Source organism: Mus caroli, unplaced genomic scaffold (genome assembly GCF_978045245.1).
Source record: "Mus caroli unplaced genomic scaffold, Mus_caroli_1 scaffold_2, whole genome shotgun sequence".
In the NCBI taxonomy this organism is placed as follows: Eukaryota; Metazoa; Chordata; class Mammalia; order Rodentia; family Muridae; genus Mus; species Mus caroli.
The window spans coordinates 109,311,600-109,329,855 of record NW_028227257.1 but is presented as its reverse complement, the minus strand read 5'-3'; the positions used below and the strand labels follow the sequence as shown (position 1 = coordinate 109,329,855).

At 40.0% G+C, this 18,256-nt stretch overlaps 1 protein-coding gene across 5 annotated transcripts in view; it reads left to right on the top strand.

The window, feature by feature from the left end:
* The first annotated feature begins 709 nt into the window (after window positions 1-709).
* Dync1i2 (dynein cytoplasmic 1 intermediate chain 2) overlaps window positions 710-18,256 on the top strand; it is a 50,868-nt gene continuing 33,321 nt past the window's right edge. The window contains exons 1-5 of one of the 5 annotated variants that reach the window (XM_029471869.2): window positions 731-832; window positions 937-1,061; window positions 3,436-3,552; window positions 8,270-8,387; window positions 17,653-17,743. In XM_029471869.2, the coding sequence (XP_029327729.1) occupies window positions 3,445-3,552; window positions 8,270-8,387; window positions 17,653-17,743 (317 nt within the window). In that variant the 5' untranslated portion in view covers window positions 731-832; window positions 937-1,061; window positions 3,436-3,444. Of the gene's footprint in view, window positions 833-854; window positions 1,062-3,435; window positions 3,553-8,269; window positions 8,388-17,652; window positions 17,744-18,256 lie in introns of those variants that run through there. The other 4 variants (XM_029471865.2, XM_029471876.2, XM_085834789.1 and 1 more) reach the window with 4 other exon arrangements.

Here is an 18,256-nt window from a genome sequence, read left to right as displayed (position 1 = left end):
AACTCACTTTGTAGACCAGGCTGGCCTCGAACTCAGAAATCTGCCTGCCTCTGCCTCCCGAGTGCTGAGATTAAAGGCGTGTGCCACCACGCCCGCCTTAAATTAATATATTTTTATTTAAAGATTTGTTTATTTTATTTATACAAGAACACTGTAGCTATCTTCAGACACACCAGAAGAGGGCATCAGATCTCATTACAGATGGTTGTGAGCCACCATGTGGTCGCTGGGAATTGAACTCAGGACCTCTGGAAGAGCAGCCAGTGCTCTTAACAGTTGAGCCATCTCTCCAGCCCCAATATATTTTATTTTTGATCTTGTGTCACATGCTACAAGAATCCTCAATAATCCATGGCCCCTGCAAATCAATCTACGAGCACATGCCTGTAAATAAACTTCTTAAAACGCCCTTTTCTCAGGTTCATTATGGAAAACAGGACTTAAGATTTTGTTAAAGTTGGGCCACAGACCTTAAGCAGCACATGCTGCATTGTAATCACTGCTCCACGGAAGAAAACACCTTCAATACAAACTCTGGAATGTTCTCATTAGCAATTTTAAGGGCAGAAAGATGGCCTTGGTGCTGGGGACAGGAAAGCTGACTGACTACATATCCCAGCATTCCTTGCCTCTAGTGGGACCACAACTCCCACAGAGCTTCGCTCGCCCAGGCAGGGCGCCTGGTTGCCGGGACTTGAAGTTCTCTGGGGGTATTGAGGGCTCCGCCCCAGGATGTGAGGTGTGGTTGTCCAGCTTTTGCCAAAGCGGAAACGCTTCGGGCCCCGAGGCCGGTGTGTATCTGTTTCAACCGTGAGATTCTGTTTTACAAAAGGTAAGACACGGGGAGGCTGCCCCTCTGCGCTGGGCGGCAAAGACTCTGATTCTGTGTGAGACCGCGTCTCGGCTCAGCCATTTGTCCCTCGGCTCTCGCCGTAGCGGCCGCCGCCCATCCCTCTTTGTGTGCCTGGGACGCCGGGGATCTGCGGTGGCGACAGTTGGAGAAGGACGTTCCCGGGAAGTTACCGGCCAGAGAAAGCGATCTCCACCCCGCCACCTGACAGGTCGGTCGGCCGCGCTTCCTTCAAGGCCCTTTTGCCTCTGATGGCCGCTTCGGAGCTCGTAGGGCCGCCCGGCCGATATTTTGACAGCGCCGGCCCGGGTGACTCAAAGCGGCCTGGGGAGGCCACCAGGGCCCTTGGCAACCCTTCGGGACCCTCCGCAGGCGGCCTGGACCCTCGGGATTTGTCCTGCACCCTTCTGGCGGACCCCGGACACACCCCAGCCCGGACCGCACCCTCTTGGCCTTAAGCCTAGGGAGAAAGTAATTCCTTAAGCTTTGCTTGTTTTTTTATTAATAAAGATCACTACTACTTGGGTCAGTAGCAATGGCCAGGCACCCTGCCTGTGTGTTGGAGGTCTCTGAACACTGTGATTGTAAACATCATTCTAGACACTTTCCTTTTTCCGGGGTTTTAAGAAAATGAATCTGACAGTCACGGAGTAGAGGCCCTGACCTGTCTGATAATGAGGGAGCTAACTGATCGCCCGTGCTTCAGCGGGACAGAATAGTTAGAGTTGAAGGAAGAAGTATTTCTTCAAACTAGATACCAGGCAGAATTGGTATATTGTTGACAATTGGTCCTAAACAGAAAATAATATGTATTATTTATCATACATAATACAAAAATATACAGAGTGATGTGTATGGAAACTCTCTTCAACAGCCCTTATAGTATGAAGCTTTTTGGAGACCTGAAAAGAGTGGGTGAAGAAACACGAGCTTTGCTTTGCGAGTTTGTTCAAATGACTTGGTTGGGGTATATATAAGAGTGTATATTAAACGTGTATACTAAAGGGATTTCCTGTTACTTGCTCACTAGTTTTTGCCCACTGTCCTGTCTGTCTGAAGTACGCTACCAAGAATTCCCCCTTTTTCATTTACATAGAAGAATGTTTTTCATTTTCATAGATGAATTTTTCCTCCTTACCAAACTTGCCCTTAATCCAACTTTATTGTGATCCTAAGAGATTCCTAGACTTTTCAAGAGGTTATTAACCCAGTTTCCTTAATCAAAAGCACTTAATCCTGCAATTGTATGGAGAGAGACACTGACAAAGGTTGAACCAGTAATGTAGAGAAGGTAACCAGGTCCTGGCTCCTACCTTACATTGAGCCCCTAGGTTACCTTTCCAGTTCAGAAAGCTCCTAGTTCCTCCTTCCTTCATAACAGTCAGTATGAGGACACGTTCGTGTTTGTAATCCCATCTACTTTGCAGATGGATTGTTTAGCAACTATGAGCTCAGTGTTAAGGTTGCTATGCTGTGAAGATAACAAAAACCATAAAAACACAGCCCCCAACTCATCCAGATGACTATCTACTATGGAACATTTCAGGGCCATATAGATAATCATAAGAATGCCACAAGAAGCTGTTAGGTGGAAATATACTGTTTGATTGGTTGTCATGGAACATCTATAGAACTTAAAAGAATTTTTAGGAATCTCCTGTTTAGCTATACAGTGTTTTATTAAGTTTCTGGGAACAAAACACAGACATCTCTGGTAATAGTTTTGGTTTCATAGCTGAAGACATAAGCATTCTTTAAAAGCCTGTCTTGCCCTGTATGGCCCAGGGTGCCTGGAATCTTTGTGCCTCACTCGTAGAGAGCTCAGATTACAGGTGTGAACTATCATACTCTTCTAGGACTTAAACAACAGTGTCATTTGTTTTAAGCATTAGTTATAACTTTTATTATCTAGTACTCAAATACAGAGACATCAGAAGCTGGGCATGGTGGTGCACACCTTTAATCCCAGCACTCGGGAGGCAGAGGCAGGCGGATTTCTGAGTTCAAACCAGCCTGGTCTACAAAGTGAGTTCCAGGACAGCCAGAGCTATACAGAGAAACCCTGTCTCGAAAAACAAAAACAAAAACAAACAAAAAAAAAACAAAACCAGAGACATCAGAAAACATGGAATCTGGGTGTGCTGGCTGACTCTGGCACACCAGAGTCTGAGATAGGAGAATCGCCATGAGGACATCCTGGGCTACATTACGATTTCAAGTCCAACCTGGCTACAGTGACACATTGTTAAATTTGGGCTTAGGAACATGAAAACACCTAACTATGTACTAGCTGTTGTGCTCAAGTTCTAGGAAATATTTGTTCATATATTTGTGTATCATTTTTCTTACATTTTAACAGTATGTATATATTTTTTTTGTTTGTTTGGTTGGTTGTTTTTTTTTTTTTTTTTTTTTTTTTTTTTTGCTATTTTAAAAGTAGAACTTGTGTGTTGTTCTCTATGGGTACCATTGAAATTCTTAGCTTCTTGGTACACTTCTTGAAGTACTTTTTTAAAAAAAAAGCCTGATGCTTGCTCTTTTAAATCAATGTAATGATTATTGTTAATGTTGGCATGCTTTTTAAGGTCACAACCATGTCGGACAAAAGTGATTTAAAAGCTGAGTTGGAACGTAAGAAGCAACGGTTGGCTCAAATCAGAGAAGAAAAGAAGAGGAAAGAAGAGGAAAGGAAAAAAAAGGAAGTATGTTTGATTCACTAAGACAAACAAAACCCTTGAGTATGAGTCAGGGCATTCTGTAATATCGTCAGTACCAGTGCAATTCCCAAGCTGTTAGTGCCTGTGCAGCATTATCAGTGAATCGTACTTTGAAGGCAGGTGTACAAAGATGAGGAAACTGGTCCAGGGTGATGTTTTAGTGGGCGAATGTATTTCATATAATTTGATGCATTTCTAAGATTTGAGCTATGGAAGTTAAATTTACTCATATAGTCTTCTAGGGATATATTTTCATGCAAATTAAGGATCATCTGCATTATAGTACACACCTGAATTAAGATGACACACATATATGTGTATACATATAATAAATTAGTTTATCAGAATAAATTCATTGTCCAGATAATTTGATAATTTGCTAGAATGATATTACTGGCAAACTGAAATATATGTAACAATCTATTTGAGTAGAAGATTTGCATATATATAACATTTGAAATGAGTTAGTCCTTGAAACATGGCTATTGAGCAGTAGATTTAATAGCATGAAAAAGGTACTTTCATCTTCTGATTTTGTTTATCACACAAATCTCTGTTATGATTTGTTTACCATAATATTACAAATTTGTGTTGGCTTTGAGCTGGCCATATTTTACTCGCCCTTCCTTGATATTTACATATTGTTCCTAATTGCATCTCTTTGGGCAGATTTGTGTATACAGATACAGTTCAGATGGCCAGTATAAAATAACTTGCCCTAAGTGTGCCTGCCATACCGAGTTTGTGTATATAAATGCCTGAGTAATAGCCAGGACTCCGAGAAGACTGTTAGCTCTCTCTCAGGACCTAGAGAAAAAGCATTGTTAAAAAACCAGAGTTTATCACAGTGACTCAAAAATCATGTGTGGCATGGCTGAGAAACTTTGAAAGACTGTAATTGGACGGTCTCCTACTTTCCCAAACCTTCCTGTGATACATGGAAATGGGTTGAAGTTTTACACTGGATATTGGAGTCACAGCTAACTGGTAAAAGCATGGCTCAGACTGGCAGAGTCAGTCCAAATAGTACTTAAAGTCTTAAACTGTTGAATCAATATTGAGAACAGACTTGATTTTGTTTCTTATGGGTGGCCGTAAATGGCCTCTAAGGGATAATTATGGCATGATTGATGTCTGACTTAGAGTCTCATAACACAGTGGGATGGTGTACTGGCTGGTTTTGTGTGTCAACTTGACACAGGCTGGAGTTATCACAGAGAAAGGAGCTTCAGTTGAGGAAATGCCTCCATGAGATCCAGCTGTAAGGCATTTTCTCAATTAGTGATCAAGGGGGAAGGGCCCCTTGTGGGTGGTGCCATCCCTGGGCTGGTAGTTTAGGGTTCTATAAGAGAGCAGGCTGAGCAAGCCAGGGGAAGCAAGCCAGTAACTAACATCCCTCCATGGCCTCTGCATCAGCTCCTGCTTCCTGACCTGCTTGAGTTCCAGTCCTGACTTCCTTTGGTGATGAACAGCAGTGTGGGAAGTGTAAGCTGAATAAACCCTTTCCTCCCCAACTTGCTTCTTGGTCATGATGTTTGTGCAGGAATAGAAACCCTGACTAATACAAATTAGTACCAGCATAGTGAGGTATTCCTGTGACAACCTGACCATTGTTTTGGGAGAACTATGGAAGGACTTTGGGACTTTGGGCTAGAAGATCCATTTGGTGTTAAGAGCTCTGTGGGATGTTGTGTAGGAGCTTGGAAGATAATGTTGAGAACAGTGAAGAAGATGGAGGCCTGGCTTGTGAAATTTCAGAGGGGAGAAGATTAAAGACTCTTATCAGGGCCATTGCTATTTTGACTGTGAAGATTCTGTGGTTTTGGTTTGCTGGGGCTGATGAATCAGGTGTGATTAACAAGATACCAGAAAATCAAACCTTTGCATTACTGGGACTATTGATGCTGGTTAGCTGGAGCTAAGAAATTAGTGGTGATTAAGAAGAGACCAGCATTATTGAGGTGAAATCTTCTGGGAACTGGTTTTTGAGAGTACAGATGCTGTGTTCCAGAGATAGCCAAGGTTGTACCTTGGGCTGTGGCTGGACTTGTTAATGTTTAAGAGTCACCCAGGTGGTACTGGTTTTGAAGACATGAAGGGGTCATGAAGAGCAGCTGAGGCTGGGCACTGTGAGAGGCTGCAGAAGGCCATTGGTGAAGGTGCAGCCTCAGTTGCAGTTGATGGCCCAGGACTGAAGGGGTCATGCAAAGGAGTTGAGGCTTGACACCATGAAGGGAGCCTAGGAGAGGCTATTGGTGAAGCCTAGTTATAGCTGAAGACAACAGTGTTTGGAGATGCCAGTACCATGAGATGATCACCAAGAACAGCAGTGGAGTACAGGCATCTGGAGCCTAGAAGACAAGGTGCTACAAAGGGCAGGGCCGGAGAAGTGACCCAAGCCCTTGGAGGAGCCCAGAAGATTGTGAGTTGGATCCCAGATGTTGGATGTTGGAGTCTGATTTGCTTTGATTGTGACTGTGCCCTGATATTGTTCCCTCTTGAAGAAAGAAGGTATTTTGGTGGAGTCCACAGTTAAGAGACTTTGAATTTTTAAAAAGACCTTGAATTTTAAAAGATATTGGTTATTTTAAAAGGATTGAACTTTTAATATGCAAGACTGTGGGACTTTTAAAGTCATTTAGATCTTGGGGATGAATAAGAAAGTGAGGTTGAGGCTTAATAGTGATGTGTTCATGTCTCAAGTTGACAAGGGGTCAATTGTACTGGTTGGTTGTGTGTGTCAACTTGACACAGGCTGGAGTTATCACAGAGAAAAGAGCTTCAGTTGAGGAAATGCCTCCATGAGATCCAGCTGTAAGGCATTTTCTCAATTAGTGATCAAGGGGGAAGGGCCCCTTGTGGGTGGTGCCATCCCTGGGCTGGTAGTTTAGGGTTCTATAAGAGAGCAGGCTGAGCAAGCCAGGGGAAGCAAGCCAATAAGTAACATCCCTCCATGGCCTCTGCATCAGCTCCTGCTTCCTGACCTGCTTGAGTTCCAGTCCTGACTTCCTTGGTGATGAACAGCAGTGTGGGAAATATAAGCTGAATAAACCCTTTCCTCCCCAACTTGGATCTTGGTCATGATGCTTGTGCAGGAATAGAAACCCTGACTAAGACAGATGGTAAGCAGTCTACTGTACCACACACAGTGAAGGCTCAGCTTGGCAACAGGAGCTCTTTTTGCTATATTTTGATGAAAATAAGCTAATATGATATAAAAATGTGACCAAGAAAAGTCAATCAGTATATAAATAACAGTTGTCTACTTGACAAGGTTTTCATTGAAAGCTTAAGATTTTCTTGATATTTTTATGCTCTAAGAATGGATTTGTCCAGTGTAGCTAGAAGATTTTGCTAAAATTATATATATGGCTAAAATAAAAGTTGACAAATTTTTCCTAACAAAATGTTTTGCGTTATTAAAACAAATAAATTTTGTTTTTAACCTGTTCAAACTATGTGATTTTGTTAACTAAGATAAGACCTAAGAGCTGCCTTTGGTGGCAGTTGTGTGCAGCCATAGCTACTTGGGAGGTTAAGGTGGGAGGATCTCACAAGTCCGCAGAGTTTGAGTTTGAGGCCAGCATGGGTGACATGAGAAAACAAACAAAAAACCAGGAACAATACTAATAGTGTCTATAACTTTTAAAAATTAATTTCCTCCAGAAGAGTTTTAAAAAGTGACCTGTGTGTGCGTGCGTGTACATGGGTAGAGATGCCCGAGGAGGGCTCCAGAGACTGCTGGCTCTCCTAAGCTAGAGTTAGGGTGATTGTGAGTTGCCAGACGTGGGTGCTGGGAACTGAACTTGGGTCCTGTGTAAGAGCAGTGTGGACTCTCAACCACCAAGTCATCTCGTCAGCCTCTCTGGAAGAGATTTTTATAAACATTTTTTATATAAATCCACTGGAAATTTTATGTAGAACTTTAAAAATTATTTTTTTTCAAGAAATCTCTTTGCTTAATTCTTATATCTTAAATCTCTTTAGTTTCCCTTCTGTCGAAACGTATTTCTAAGTTTTTGTACCACTAGGGTTGGGGACTCCCGTGGTTCCTGTCCATACTCACCAGATTCATATGATAGAGAATTGGAAGTTGACTGCTTTTTAAAGATGTGTTTGCTTTTTTAAAGTTATATATGCATTTTAAGACGGACTCTTGCTATGTAGGCTTGGCTGACTTGGGATTTGCCTTGTAGACCAGGCTGTCCTTGACTTAGGAAGTCCTCTGCCCACTAACCTCTGGGATTATAGGCAAGATCTATTATTCCTGGCCTTTTTGATAATATTTTTGTGAAGACCCCTTGATTATATATAAACATGGATGCACTAAGAATGATTTATAAAAAGAACTTTAATATTAAAAACAAAGTTCATCCTAAAAGTTAATTGCACAGGCTGCTCTTCCACAGGACCAGTTTTGATTCCCAGCACCCACATGGCAGGCAGTTAACAATGCTGGCAGCTCCAGTCTGGGGATCCAGCTTCCTCTTTTAGCCTCCATGGGTTCCAGGCAAATATGTGGTGTACACACATACATGCAGGCAAAACACTATACACATAAGTGAAATAAAGATAAAACTTTTAAAATAAGATATATATGTATATATACGTATGTACGTATATATATATATATATATATGTATATATATGTAGAAGTGTTTCATATCATACTTTAACTTGAGGTTTTGACTTTAAATTTTAGACTGATCAGAAGAAGGAAGCTGCTGTTTCTGTGCAAGAAGAGTCTGATCTTGAAAAAAAAAGAAGAGAAGCTGAGGCATTGCTTCAAAGCATGGGACTAACTACGGACTCCCCTATTGGTAAGGACCTAACTGTATCTTTTCATGGGAAACAGGCATATATTCTGTTGAGCTCAGACATATCCAAGCTCAGTGCATTGGTTTGATATCTTTTGCATATTTTATTTGTCTCAAAAGCATTATCATTTGCTTGAAACTCCTTTTTCCCCCCAGGTATATCGGTACAGAGTTATTTTATTTGTTTGGGAAATCAAGATTAATACCTACTAACACACACCAAGCTACCAATTTAATTTTCTTACTTAAAGAAATAACTTGCTATGCACCATGCTATGCTAAACTTAAAGATGAGTGTTTCCTAACCTAACTCTATATTCCTTTTTGTAGGCCAGGAAAAGGTGTACTAAGTCAAAGTCCTCAGAACAAAGGAGAAGGAGAGAAATGTATAGCATTCTCGCAGTTCCAGAAAGCACAGAATTTCACCTGGTCTTGGTCTTTTTCCTGTGCTATTCATCTTGATAGTTATATTAGACCAATATGCTGCGTAGAAGAGATACTGAGATCTAGTTACATACTTGAAAGCATTTCATGCTTATTTAAATAATATAGTTCTGTGTTAGGTGTCACAGAGAATGTGTTTTAGTGTGGCATTTTATCCTTTAGGGACCTGGCATTTCAAGGTTACTTTTGAGCTAATATCTTTGTGTGTTTGTGTGTGTGATGGCATATTGGTGTGTGTCCAGGTAGGTGCCCCACATGAAGAAGCCAGAAGACAACTTAGGGTAATATTCCTTGGGTGCCGCCTACCTTCCTGACTTAGGCTCTCAGAGTAGACCAGGCTGCTGCCCAGTGAGTGTAAAGGTCCACCAGTCTCCATCTCCTTGGCTGGGATTACACATGTGCACCACCATAGCTGGTTCTGGGGCTAGCACTCAGGTCCTCATAACTTGTGCAGTGAGCACTTTCTGAGCAGAGCTGCCCCCTTAGCAATGTTTCATCTTGTTGAGGTTTTTTGTTTTGGGTTTTGAGTTTGGCTGTTGAGACAGGGTTTTCTGCCCAGTCTGACCTTGAAATCATAATCCTCTTGCCTTGGCCTTCTGAGTGCTGGGATTATAGGTGTGTACCATTGTACCTAGGGTGCAGGCTAATTTTATCTATCCTAGGGGATGTATACCAGAGGCAGTAACTGCAGTGTGCCTTAGTGTAAAACTGATCATTATTTCTAAAAGGTTTTGAGATGACAAGGCTAGTTTTTCTCAACATCTGCTTCATTGTTACGTCTTCCTGCTCATGGTTTTTCTTTATCGATAGAATTTGAAGACTATAGCACATTAATTTTTATGTCTTTAATAATCCTGTGCTTTTATATTTTGATTTTAAAAACAAATTAATTCGATTACTTTTCTTATTATCCTAGTAACTGAAGCACATCACTTGTCAGTTGTACAGGCTTGGGGAGGGTCTTGTTTTCTTATTTTCTGTGCCATTGGGGTGTGGATTTCTTCTATGAATCTTCCACCCCCCCTCCAGCCCCACCCTGACTTCCATTTCACTAATTTACTTGCTCATATGTCTTAATTCATAACCCACTTCTGCTGTTTCTTGAAAGATCTTTCGTTAGTGAGAGGGCTCGCCCTCTTTCTCCATTTATATTTCTTCTCCTACATGAGAATTTGTAATATTTAGTTTTACAGCTTTTAAAGAAAAATCTTACTCAACCACTCATTAATTCAAAAAGTATTGTGTATTTTGATAAGCCAGGCTGGGGGATGGGCTTCTGAGCCCTGCAGAGTTCCTGTAGGGAGCTGAATTATCATGGTGATGTCAGACTGAGACTGAGCTGTAGATCTGGTGTTCAGGAAGAGCTTTGAAAGAACAGGAAGATCAGAAGCAGCCCAGCATGCTAAGGCTGAGAGTGGGGGCAGTCCAGGTGGAGGGAACAGTGAGGGTAAAGCTAGCCTTGGCTGGGCTCGTGTGGTTGCAGTGTAAAAAGCCAGAGAGAGGCAAAGAGCAGAAGTGGGTAGAGGCCAGGTGATACAAGATCTTGGGCAGGACGGAAAGCAACAAAACAACAACAGCAACAAAAAAACCTTTATACATCTTTAAAGAGACAGACAAAACAAAAACAGTCTTTCCAAGATAACCATCATTAGCTTAGGAAAGTAGATGCACTTCCCTTTACAGAAACTTAGGCTATAGAATCTAAACATAAGGCTATATCTAGCATAAGTCAAGGAACTTGATTCATATTCAGGTCTTTCTCAAGGAACCAGTGTTGTATTATTTCCATTTAGCAGAATCTGATCTAATTTGGTAGTCCTTCCTCTGCTATAGCCTCAAAGCGAGTTGTCTTCCAGTGTCATAGTGACAAAGTCTTCAGATCCTGGAAGTATACAACAATTCCACTTCACTCTTCACCTGTGGGAATTCCTGATCCTGTGCACTGTCCACAAGCTTCAGTAGCAGGAGCTACAGAGAAATAGTGATAGCTTAGGCACCATAACTGTTCTGAGTCTGGAAGGATTGTTTGAGGATTTCAAGCAAAGGCTTTCTTAAGGAGAAAATAGAAATGGTTTATCAGAGTTAAAACTGGCTCTCAGTCATGGATGTTGTAGCCTCTCTTAGGTGACACTTGAGTTTTGAAAGTTAACTCTGAGACAAGTTGATTAAAGTAAAAATATACTTAAGTCAGCCTTTCTAGCCAGTAACAAGGTGGTTTTGTCTTAACTGGAACTGGAATGGTTTTAGCTGAGGCAGGTGCTCACAGGGGTGGCTTTTGTAGCTATGTTGTATGTGCATTCTTAGCCTGAGCCTTAGCAGGGGGAGATCATTCTTTGCTGTCCTTTCTGTTTGATAGATTCCTTTTACTCTTACTCCTCTTTGGGGCGGGGTGGGATGGTGGCAGACATGCTACAGGAAAACCTTGGGAAGTCAGTTCTTTCCTTTTCCCTACATGGGTTCTGGGGACAGAAGTCGGCCCTCCAGGCTTGCACAGCGCTCATCCTTCCTCAACAAGCTCTCTCTCTAGTCCTTCTGTAAGCCATTGTTGTTCCAGTGTAAACAGGAGAGAAAAGGGGAGAGAGAATGAAAGGAAAAACTATTGCTAGTCTTCAAACCATTAGTTTGGTTTTTTTGCTGAAGTAAACTGACAGTGTAAATAGCTATGCTTTTTTTTTCTTTCTAATGAAAATGTATTTCGTGAATATGAGTGGTTACTGAAAGATTTTAACTTGTTTTGTTTTGTTTTGTTTGTTTTTTTCGAGACAGGGTTTCTCTGTATAGCCCTGGCTGTCCTGGAACTCTCACTCTGTAGACCAGACTGGCCTCGAACTCAGAAATCTGCCCACTTCTGCCTCCCAAGTGCTGGGATTAAAGGCATGCCCCACCACTGCCCAGCTTAACTTTTTTTAATATTTATTTTTCTTTTACATATGTGAGTGTTTTACCCGCTTCTATGTATGTGCACCAGGTGCATGCAGCCTGATGTCTGTAGAGGTCAGAAAAGGGAGTCAGCCACCATGTTGGTGCTGGGAACCAATCTGGGATCTTCTGAGGCCTAGTTAGAGATAATATTGCTGTGATGAAGGAAACACCATGACAAAAGCAGTTTGGGAAGGAAAGGGTTTATTAAAGCCTTATGTTTCACAGCACTGTTCAGCTGAAGGAACTCAAACAGGGCAGGGACCTGGAGACAGAGCTGTTGCAGATGCCATGGAGGGGTGCTGCTCACTAGCTTGCTCCCAAAGCTTGCTCAGCCTGTTTTGTAGCACCAGGACCACCAGCCCACGGGGAGCCACACCCGTAATGGGATGGGCCCTTCTTCAGGAATCACTAATGAAGAAAATGCCATGCAGACCTACCTGCCTACACTTATCTACCCCGATCTTATAGAGACATTTTCTCAATTGAGGCTTCCTCCTTTCAGAGGATTCTAGTTTCAATCAAGTTGACATAAAACTAGCTAACATATTCTGTTAAACAGCAAGGTCTCTTAACCACCGAATTATCTTTCCAGCCCCTGCATCTTCTTGATTAAATATCAGCTTGCTATTGGCATGAAAATATTTAGAATTTTTAGCTGCCCATAAGAGTAGATGTTAGATCTAGCCAAAGTAGAACTGTTTAGGGCAACAGTAAGCAGGCTTTGAGAAAGAACCCAGGTGTCATCACTGTATTTTAGCTCACGGTAGTTATTCAAAAATTGAAAGAATGTAAAGGCATATGAGATTGTGTTTACCAAAAGAGCATAAGCTGATCAACGCAGAATTAATATCTTTAAATAGCTGCCGTAGCCTGCACTGTCTTAAGATTTGGCCTTTCTGTTTCCTAGCTAGACCCTACATGTTTCCCTGTCTTATTTCTAAACTATTTTTCTTCTCTTAGCTGACGTAACAGAATGAAACCAATAAGTGGCTAAGCATATTATGGTGATCTTGTTGCCTTTAAAATATGAGGGAAAAGTGTGGAAAGGGTGGGAGGATAGGAGAGATGTCTTAGATGTCATACTCCAGCTGAAGACCTGGGTTAGCTTCTCAGCACCCTTATAGGCAGATAACAATGACCTGTGCTCCAGCATCAGGGGATCTGATACCCTTCTCTGGTCTCTTGGGGCTCCTGCATTCATGTGCCCATACTGCTACATAAAGATACACATAATTAAAAATAAATCTTAAAAAATAATTAGGCAAAATGAATTTCATAATCTTTAAAACATACACTTAAAACCCCAATATTAACACCCAGTACTTATATATAATTTGTTATGAAAATACAAAATACAGATTAAGGTGTGATAGTGTTGTTGTTTTCATAATCCACAATTTAAAAAACAAAATAAAACAAAAAATAAAAAAACAAAAAGTGAACAACTTTAAAAGGTTGAGTTTATATCATGGCCTATATGGATACTTGTTTTCTTTTCACTATAGAAATCCTTAAGTAGTCATCAGACATATTTAAAGTTTAGAAATTTAAAATTACTGCTATTCTACTAAAACTTTTTTTTCTCTTGAGATGGAGTCTGATTATTCATATTGTCTGGACTGGAACACATAGAGAGAGGTCTGCCTGCCTCTGCCTTCCAAGAGCTAAGATTAAATGTGCACACTACCATGATTGAATAATTCTTTTTTTTCAATGTCACTAATAAGACAGCTCCACATATTTGCTGGTAGATTGATGTTTCGTTGGCCATTTGACTGGTTTTTGTCTGATATTCTTGAGAGTAGGATCTCTCACAGTATAAGTTAGACCTTAAATGTTTGTTTGGATTTAATTAGATCATGTCTTTTTACTTGACAGGCCAAACAAAAGAAACCCTTCTTTAAGACATTGTACGTTAACTGCAGTTCCTCAGGATCCATCACCTTCCTCTTGCTTCCATAAGCACGGGGCACGCACACTGTGCACAGACATAAATGAAAATAAAAATAAGTATGAAAAGAGACATTGTACGCAAATATATAGCAGAAATTGACAGTCACATATTTCCTAAAATGAATGTTTTAACTTATGGGTGAGCGCATCTAGTAGGTAAGTTCTAGCACAGGCCGCATTGCTGCTTAAGCTTTGCTGTGCTGGTTCCCCTTCTGTTCGCCTGTAGTTTCGGGTGTTTTAGATCAGACTTGTGCAGAGAACACTGTCCATGTTCCAGCTCAGTCATTTCAAGTATAGCTTAATTTTTAAAAACCATTTCATGACAAGGAATGTTGGTTCTTTCTTTCTTTTCTTTTTTCTTTTTTTAAAGATTTTGTTTATGTATGTGAGTACACTGTGCTGTCTTCAGACACACCAGGAGAGGGCATCGGACCCCATTACAGATGGTTGTGAGCCACCATGTGGTTGCTGGGACTTGAACTCAGGACCTCTGGAAGAGCAGTCAGTGCTCTTAACCACTGAGTCATCTCTCCAGCCCTGTTGGTTCTTTATGATATTTTAATCTACAAAATAATTTTTTATCAACTTCATTTAAAAATGTAATGATCGAAATATTGAAGAGAATATTTTTAACAATATAAATATTAATAATCAGAATATAATTCTCCATATTGAAGAGACTATCTTAATATTCTGATAATGAAAATTGTTCATTATCAGAAGAGAGTCATTGTAAATGGAGAAATTAGTATTTCAAAGGGTTAGTATGTAAAGCAATGTTTCTTAGAAGAACAAAGAAAGCAGACATGATAAGCCCTAGGCTGAGAGCCCATGTGTCTGTTCACAGAGGGGCATGATTGTGAGGGGAGTGTGTATTGGTGCTCCAGCTGAGAAACCTGGTGGCTTGGGTTGTCCCAGAAGCGATTCTGCCCATTCACTGTTTTCTGCCAACATTCTGACCCTCCATGCTCCCTTTCCATGACTGCCTACCTTTTCTATGCCCTGCTTCCTAGCAAAAGCCCTTTCCCCAGAGACTTTATTCTACCACATATAGTCCTTCAACTCTGAGGCTTCTGTGTGTAGTTGTGGATTTAGGGTTAATTTTAAATCTAAGTGTATTATTAGAGTCTTTATGGTTAAAAATATTCTATTCATTTCTTCATTGGCCAAAGGCTGTAATGTTAATTTTATATCCTTGGAAAGCCAAGGTTTTAGCTGGTGAGTAAAGCCTTCTTGACAAAGCTTTTTATCTTAGAGAATGAACCAGTTCATGTTGTCAGTTATTTGTGTGATGAGGAGGGCTGTGCTGTTTTCAGTTCATGTTTCTCTGGTTCTTAGAGAAAGGAACACGTGCTGTCTTTACCATGAATTTCTGAAATCCATTTGCATATTTATGTTACATCAATGCAAACCTGCTTTAGACTATTTTATAGACAACTTGAAATAAAGGCAGTCTGATCAAATTACTGTCTTACTAAGCAAATCATATTTTAAATACTTGACAAAAGCTACATATTAATGGCTTATGACATTTTCAAAGACATTTACAAGCTGTCCTTTAAAATTCCAGAAATGAGTCTTTTCTATTTGGTAGCTCATGAGTTCAGGTCTTTCTCCCCCGAATGCGTGTTTTCATTATTTCAGAGGTTTGTTGAAGTCTGAGAGTCTAGTGGTACTGCCTCATTGCATAATTATTATAGTCTTCCCCCCTGAGACTAATTGAATTACATTATGGCAGTCAATGTTAATGCCTTATTTTCTATTAGCATCCACCTTTTGAGAATAATAGTGATTTGCATTTTCCAGGTTGTCCCTTCTGAGGTGCATTTTTTACTGTTACAAGATGAAGTTAGTCAGCTGATAATAGCTAAGACTTTTTTTTAATGTATCTTCATTATAACTTTGTTTTAAACTGCTGCTGAGCATTGAGAATATAGTCTGGGGATGTCTGGGATGGAGACTGCTATCTAACTGCACATTTAGTCATGGTGGTACTTTCCCTGACTGAGTCACCAGGAGAGTTTGGTAGTCCTGTCACTCTTGAGTTATTATTGTTTCTAAACATTCACTTCAGAACTGGGTTAATATATCTATTTATGTACATGTAATTACTATTTAACCTATTTCTAAAGAATTTTGCTGATATTAATGCAGTCTTAAAGTGAGTTATTATTGAACTTATTGAATAGAACCATTGGTACTTGAAATCACTCAAAAACGGAAAAGACAATGAAAGTAGAAAACATTTCTGATGTCTCCCAACATATAGATTGATAATAACTTTACTATTACCAGTCTCTCTAATATGTATCTGTAAAGAAAGTAGATTTTCAATTATCAAGTTTATATTCAATTTAAAGAACATAGACTTCCTATTTTGAAGACCTTTGGTATGGAAATATGGTGCCTTACTCGGATTTAATAATAAACATATATTTGTGCTTTCAGCCCAGTAAACAAGCAGCTGTTACACAGTGCTGTTTCTGTGTGCAGCTGGAATTTAGACTAGCAGAAGCCTCACAGTGAAAGGGACAAAAAGATACGGAATGAGCCTAAGAGAAAGGAGCCGAATGATTAAGACATTACTGTGTGACTTCAGATGCATTCCTTTTTAGCCATATGGAATTATATATGCAGCACCTATACAGTGCCAACCATAAGTGAACTGTATCAATTTCCTGTGGCCGCAGAATTGTTTCTGTTACATTTAATCACCATATTAGAAACATTGGTTTTGTTTTTAATATTGTTTGAAATATAAGCAAGAATTAACCACTATTAGCTCAGAACACAAGCATTCTAGCTATGTTACTGATTGTATGACTAGGAATCTGCCTTCTGTTTAGTAGACTAGTCGGTAAAGTCAGTGCAACATAAAATGTGTTAGTCACGTAATGTTGCACACTGAAAGATTATTTTTAAAAGATACTTGGGATTGAGAACTTTTATGGTAAAAATTTAACCAGAAGATGGCAGTGATGAGCCTCCCATACATCCTGCTACGGTAATCCAAAAGTTTTCCGAATGTCATAGCATGAAATGTGCATGTTTAACAGTGTTGAGACATTGGAGAGAAATAGTTGCTATTGTTTTATATAGTATGAAGAATGTACGTTGTTCTCTAAGACGGGATTAAGACTATTTTGGGTGTCTGTATCTTTGTCTGTACGTTCAGTTTTTTCTGAGTACTGGGGTAAGGAAGTTCCCATACATCTTGCTGTGTGTAGTTTGCATGTGTCGCTTTCTGTGCTGCGTCATGTCTAGAAGGCATGCTGTTTTATGGCCTGTTTGCATTTCCCATCCAAATTGCTGGAAACTAATGAACATTTTAAAGGAGCCATTCCTTTATCTGTATCATTTCCCTAAATTGCCTCTTTTCAGTGGAGAAAAAATGTATTAATTTTAAATACTAATTTTTGAGGCACCAGGGGTCAAATCCAGGGCTTTGCACATGCTAGGCAGGCACTGAGCTACATCCCCAGCCCTAAAATTGTTTGAAAGAAAAAAAAAATTAGACAAAGGTTTAACGTTTTAAAACAAATCTTGAAAATCAGAGATTAAATTACTTGAAGCCTATTTGAAAGTTCTAGTTTTGCCAGTGCAGCCATTTAACACATAAAAGGAGAGAAGGAATGCTCTCCTTTGAAATTAGTGGCCGCCTTTGGTGATGGAGGAGATGAAGCTGCAGCTTTCCTTAGTCTTGTCGTTTAACCGCAGAAGCCTGAATGCATCTTGCCAGAGAAATGGCCTGAGTCTTCAGCATGATTGCTAACTTTGTCTTTCCCCTTTCTTCCTACTGTTCATTTTCACCCTTGTATTTCTGTTGTCTGCTTTGTCATTATTTTTCCCTTTTTGTTAACTATTTCATGTTAAATTATTTTTGAAACCCCATAAGCTGAGCAACCTCTCCGTGTAGTAACAGCGGATACCTGTCTGTTTCATTATTTAGTCCCTCCTCCTATGTCTCCATCCTCCAAGTCGGTGAGCACGCCAAGTGAAGCTGGAAGCCAGGATTCTGGAGATGGCGCCGTGGGATCTAGGTATGTAATTCTCTCCTAATATTTTAATGATAGAATAGAATGCATTTAGTGCCAGGTGCTGTCAGTGCTTTAGAGAGAGTCGAAATGTTTATGTTGACTTATTACTTACTTCTTAAACTCCAAACAGCATAGAAATTCTATGTTGTAAATTGGGGTAACTTTTTGCAACAGTATTTTAGCTGTCACGTTATTGTAAATAGCTGTGTTTTTCATGATAATTTATATTAAAAATAGAGGTATTCATGAATTTAAATTTGTTCTACTTAAATAAATGTACTCATTATTGTGTGAATGTTTTGACTATGAATAATGTAAAATATCTTTGTTGTGCCTAATTTTCCACTTGATAATTGAACATTGAAACTATTCAATTAAACATCACAATTCTGTTCTATTAAGTAGCTGATTCTGCTAAATAAGATGAAAAAAGTAATTATAACTGGGCAGTGGTGGCATACTATGCCTTTGATCCCAGCACTCGGGAGGCAGAGGCAGGCCGATTTCTGAGTTCAA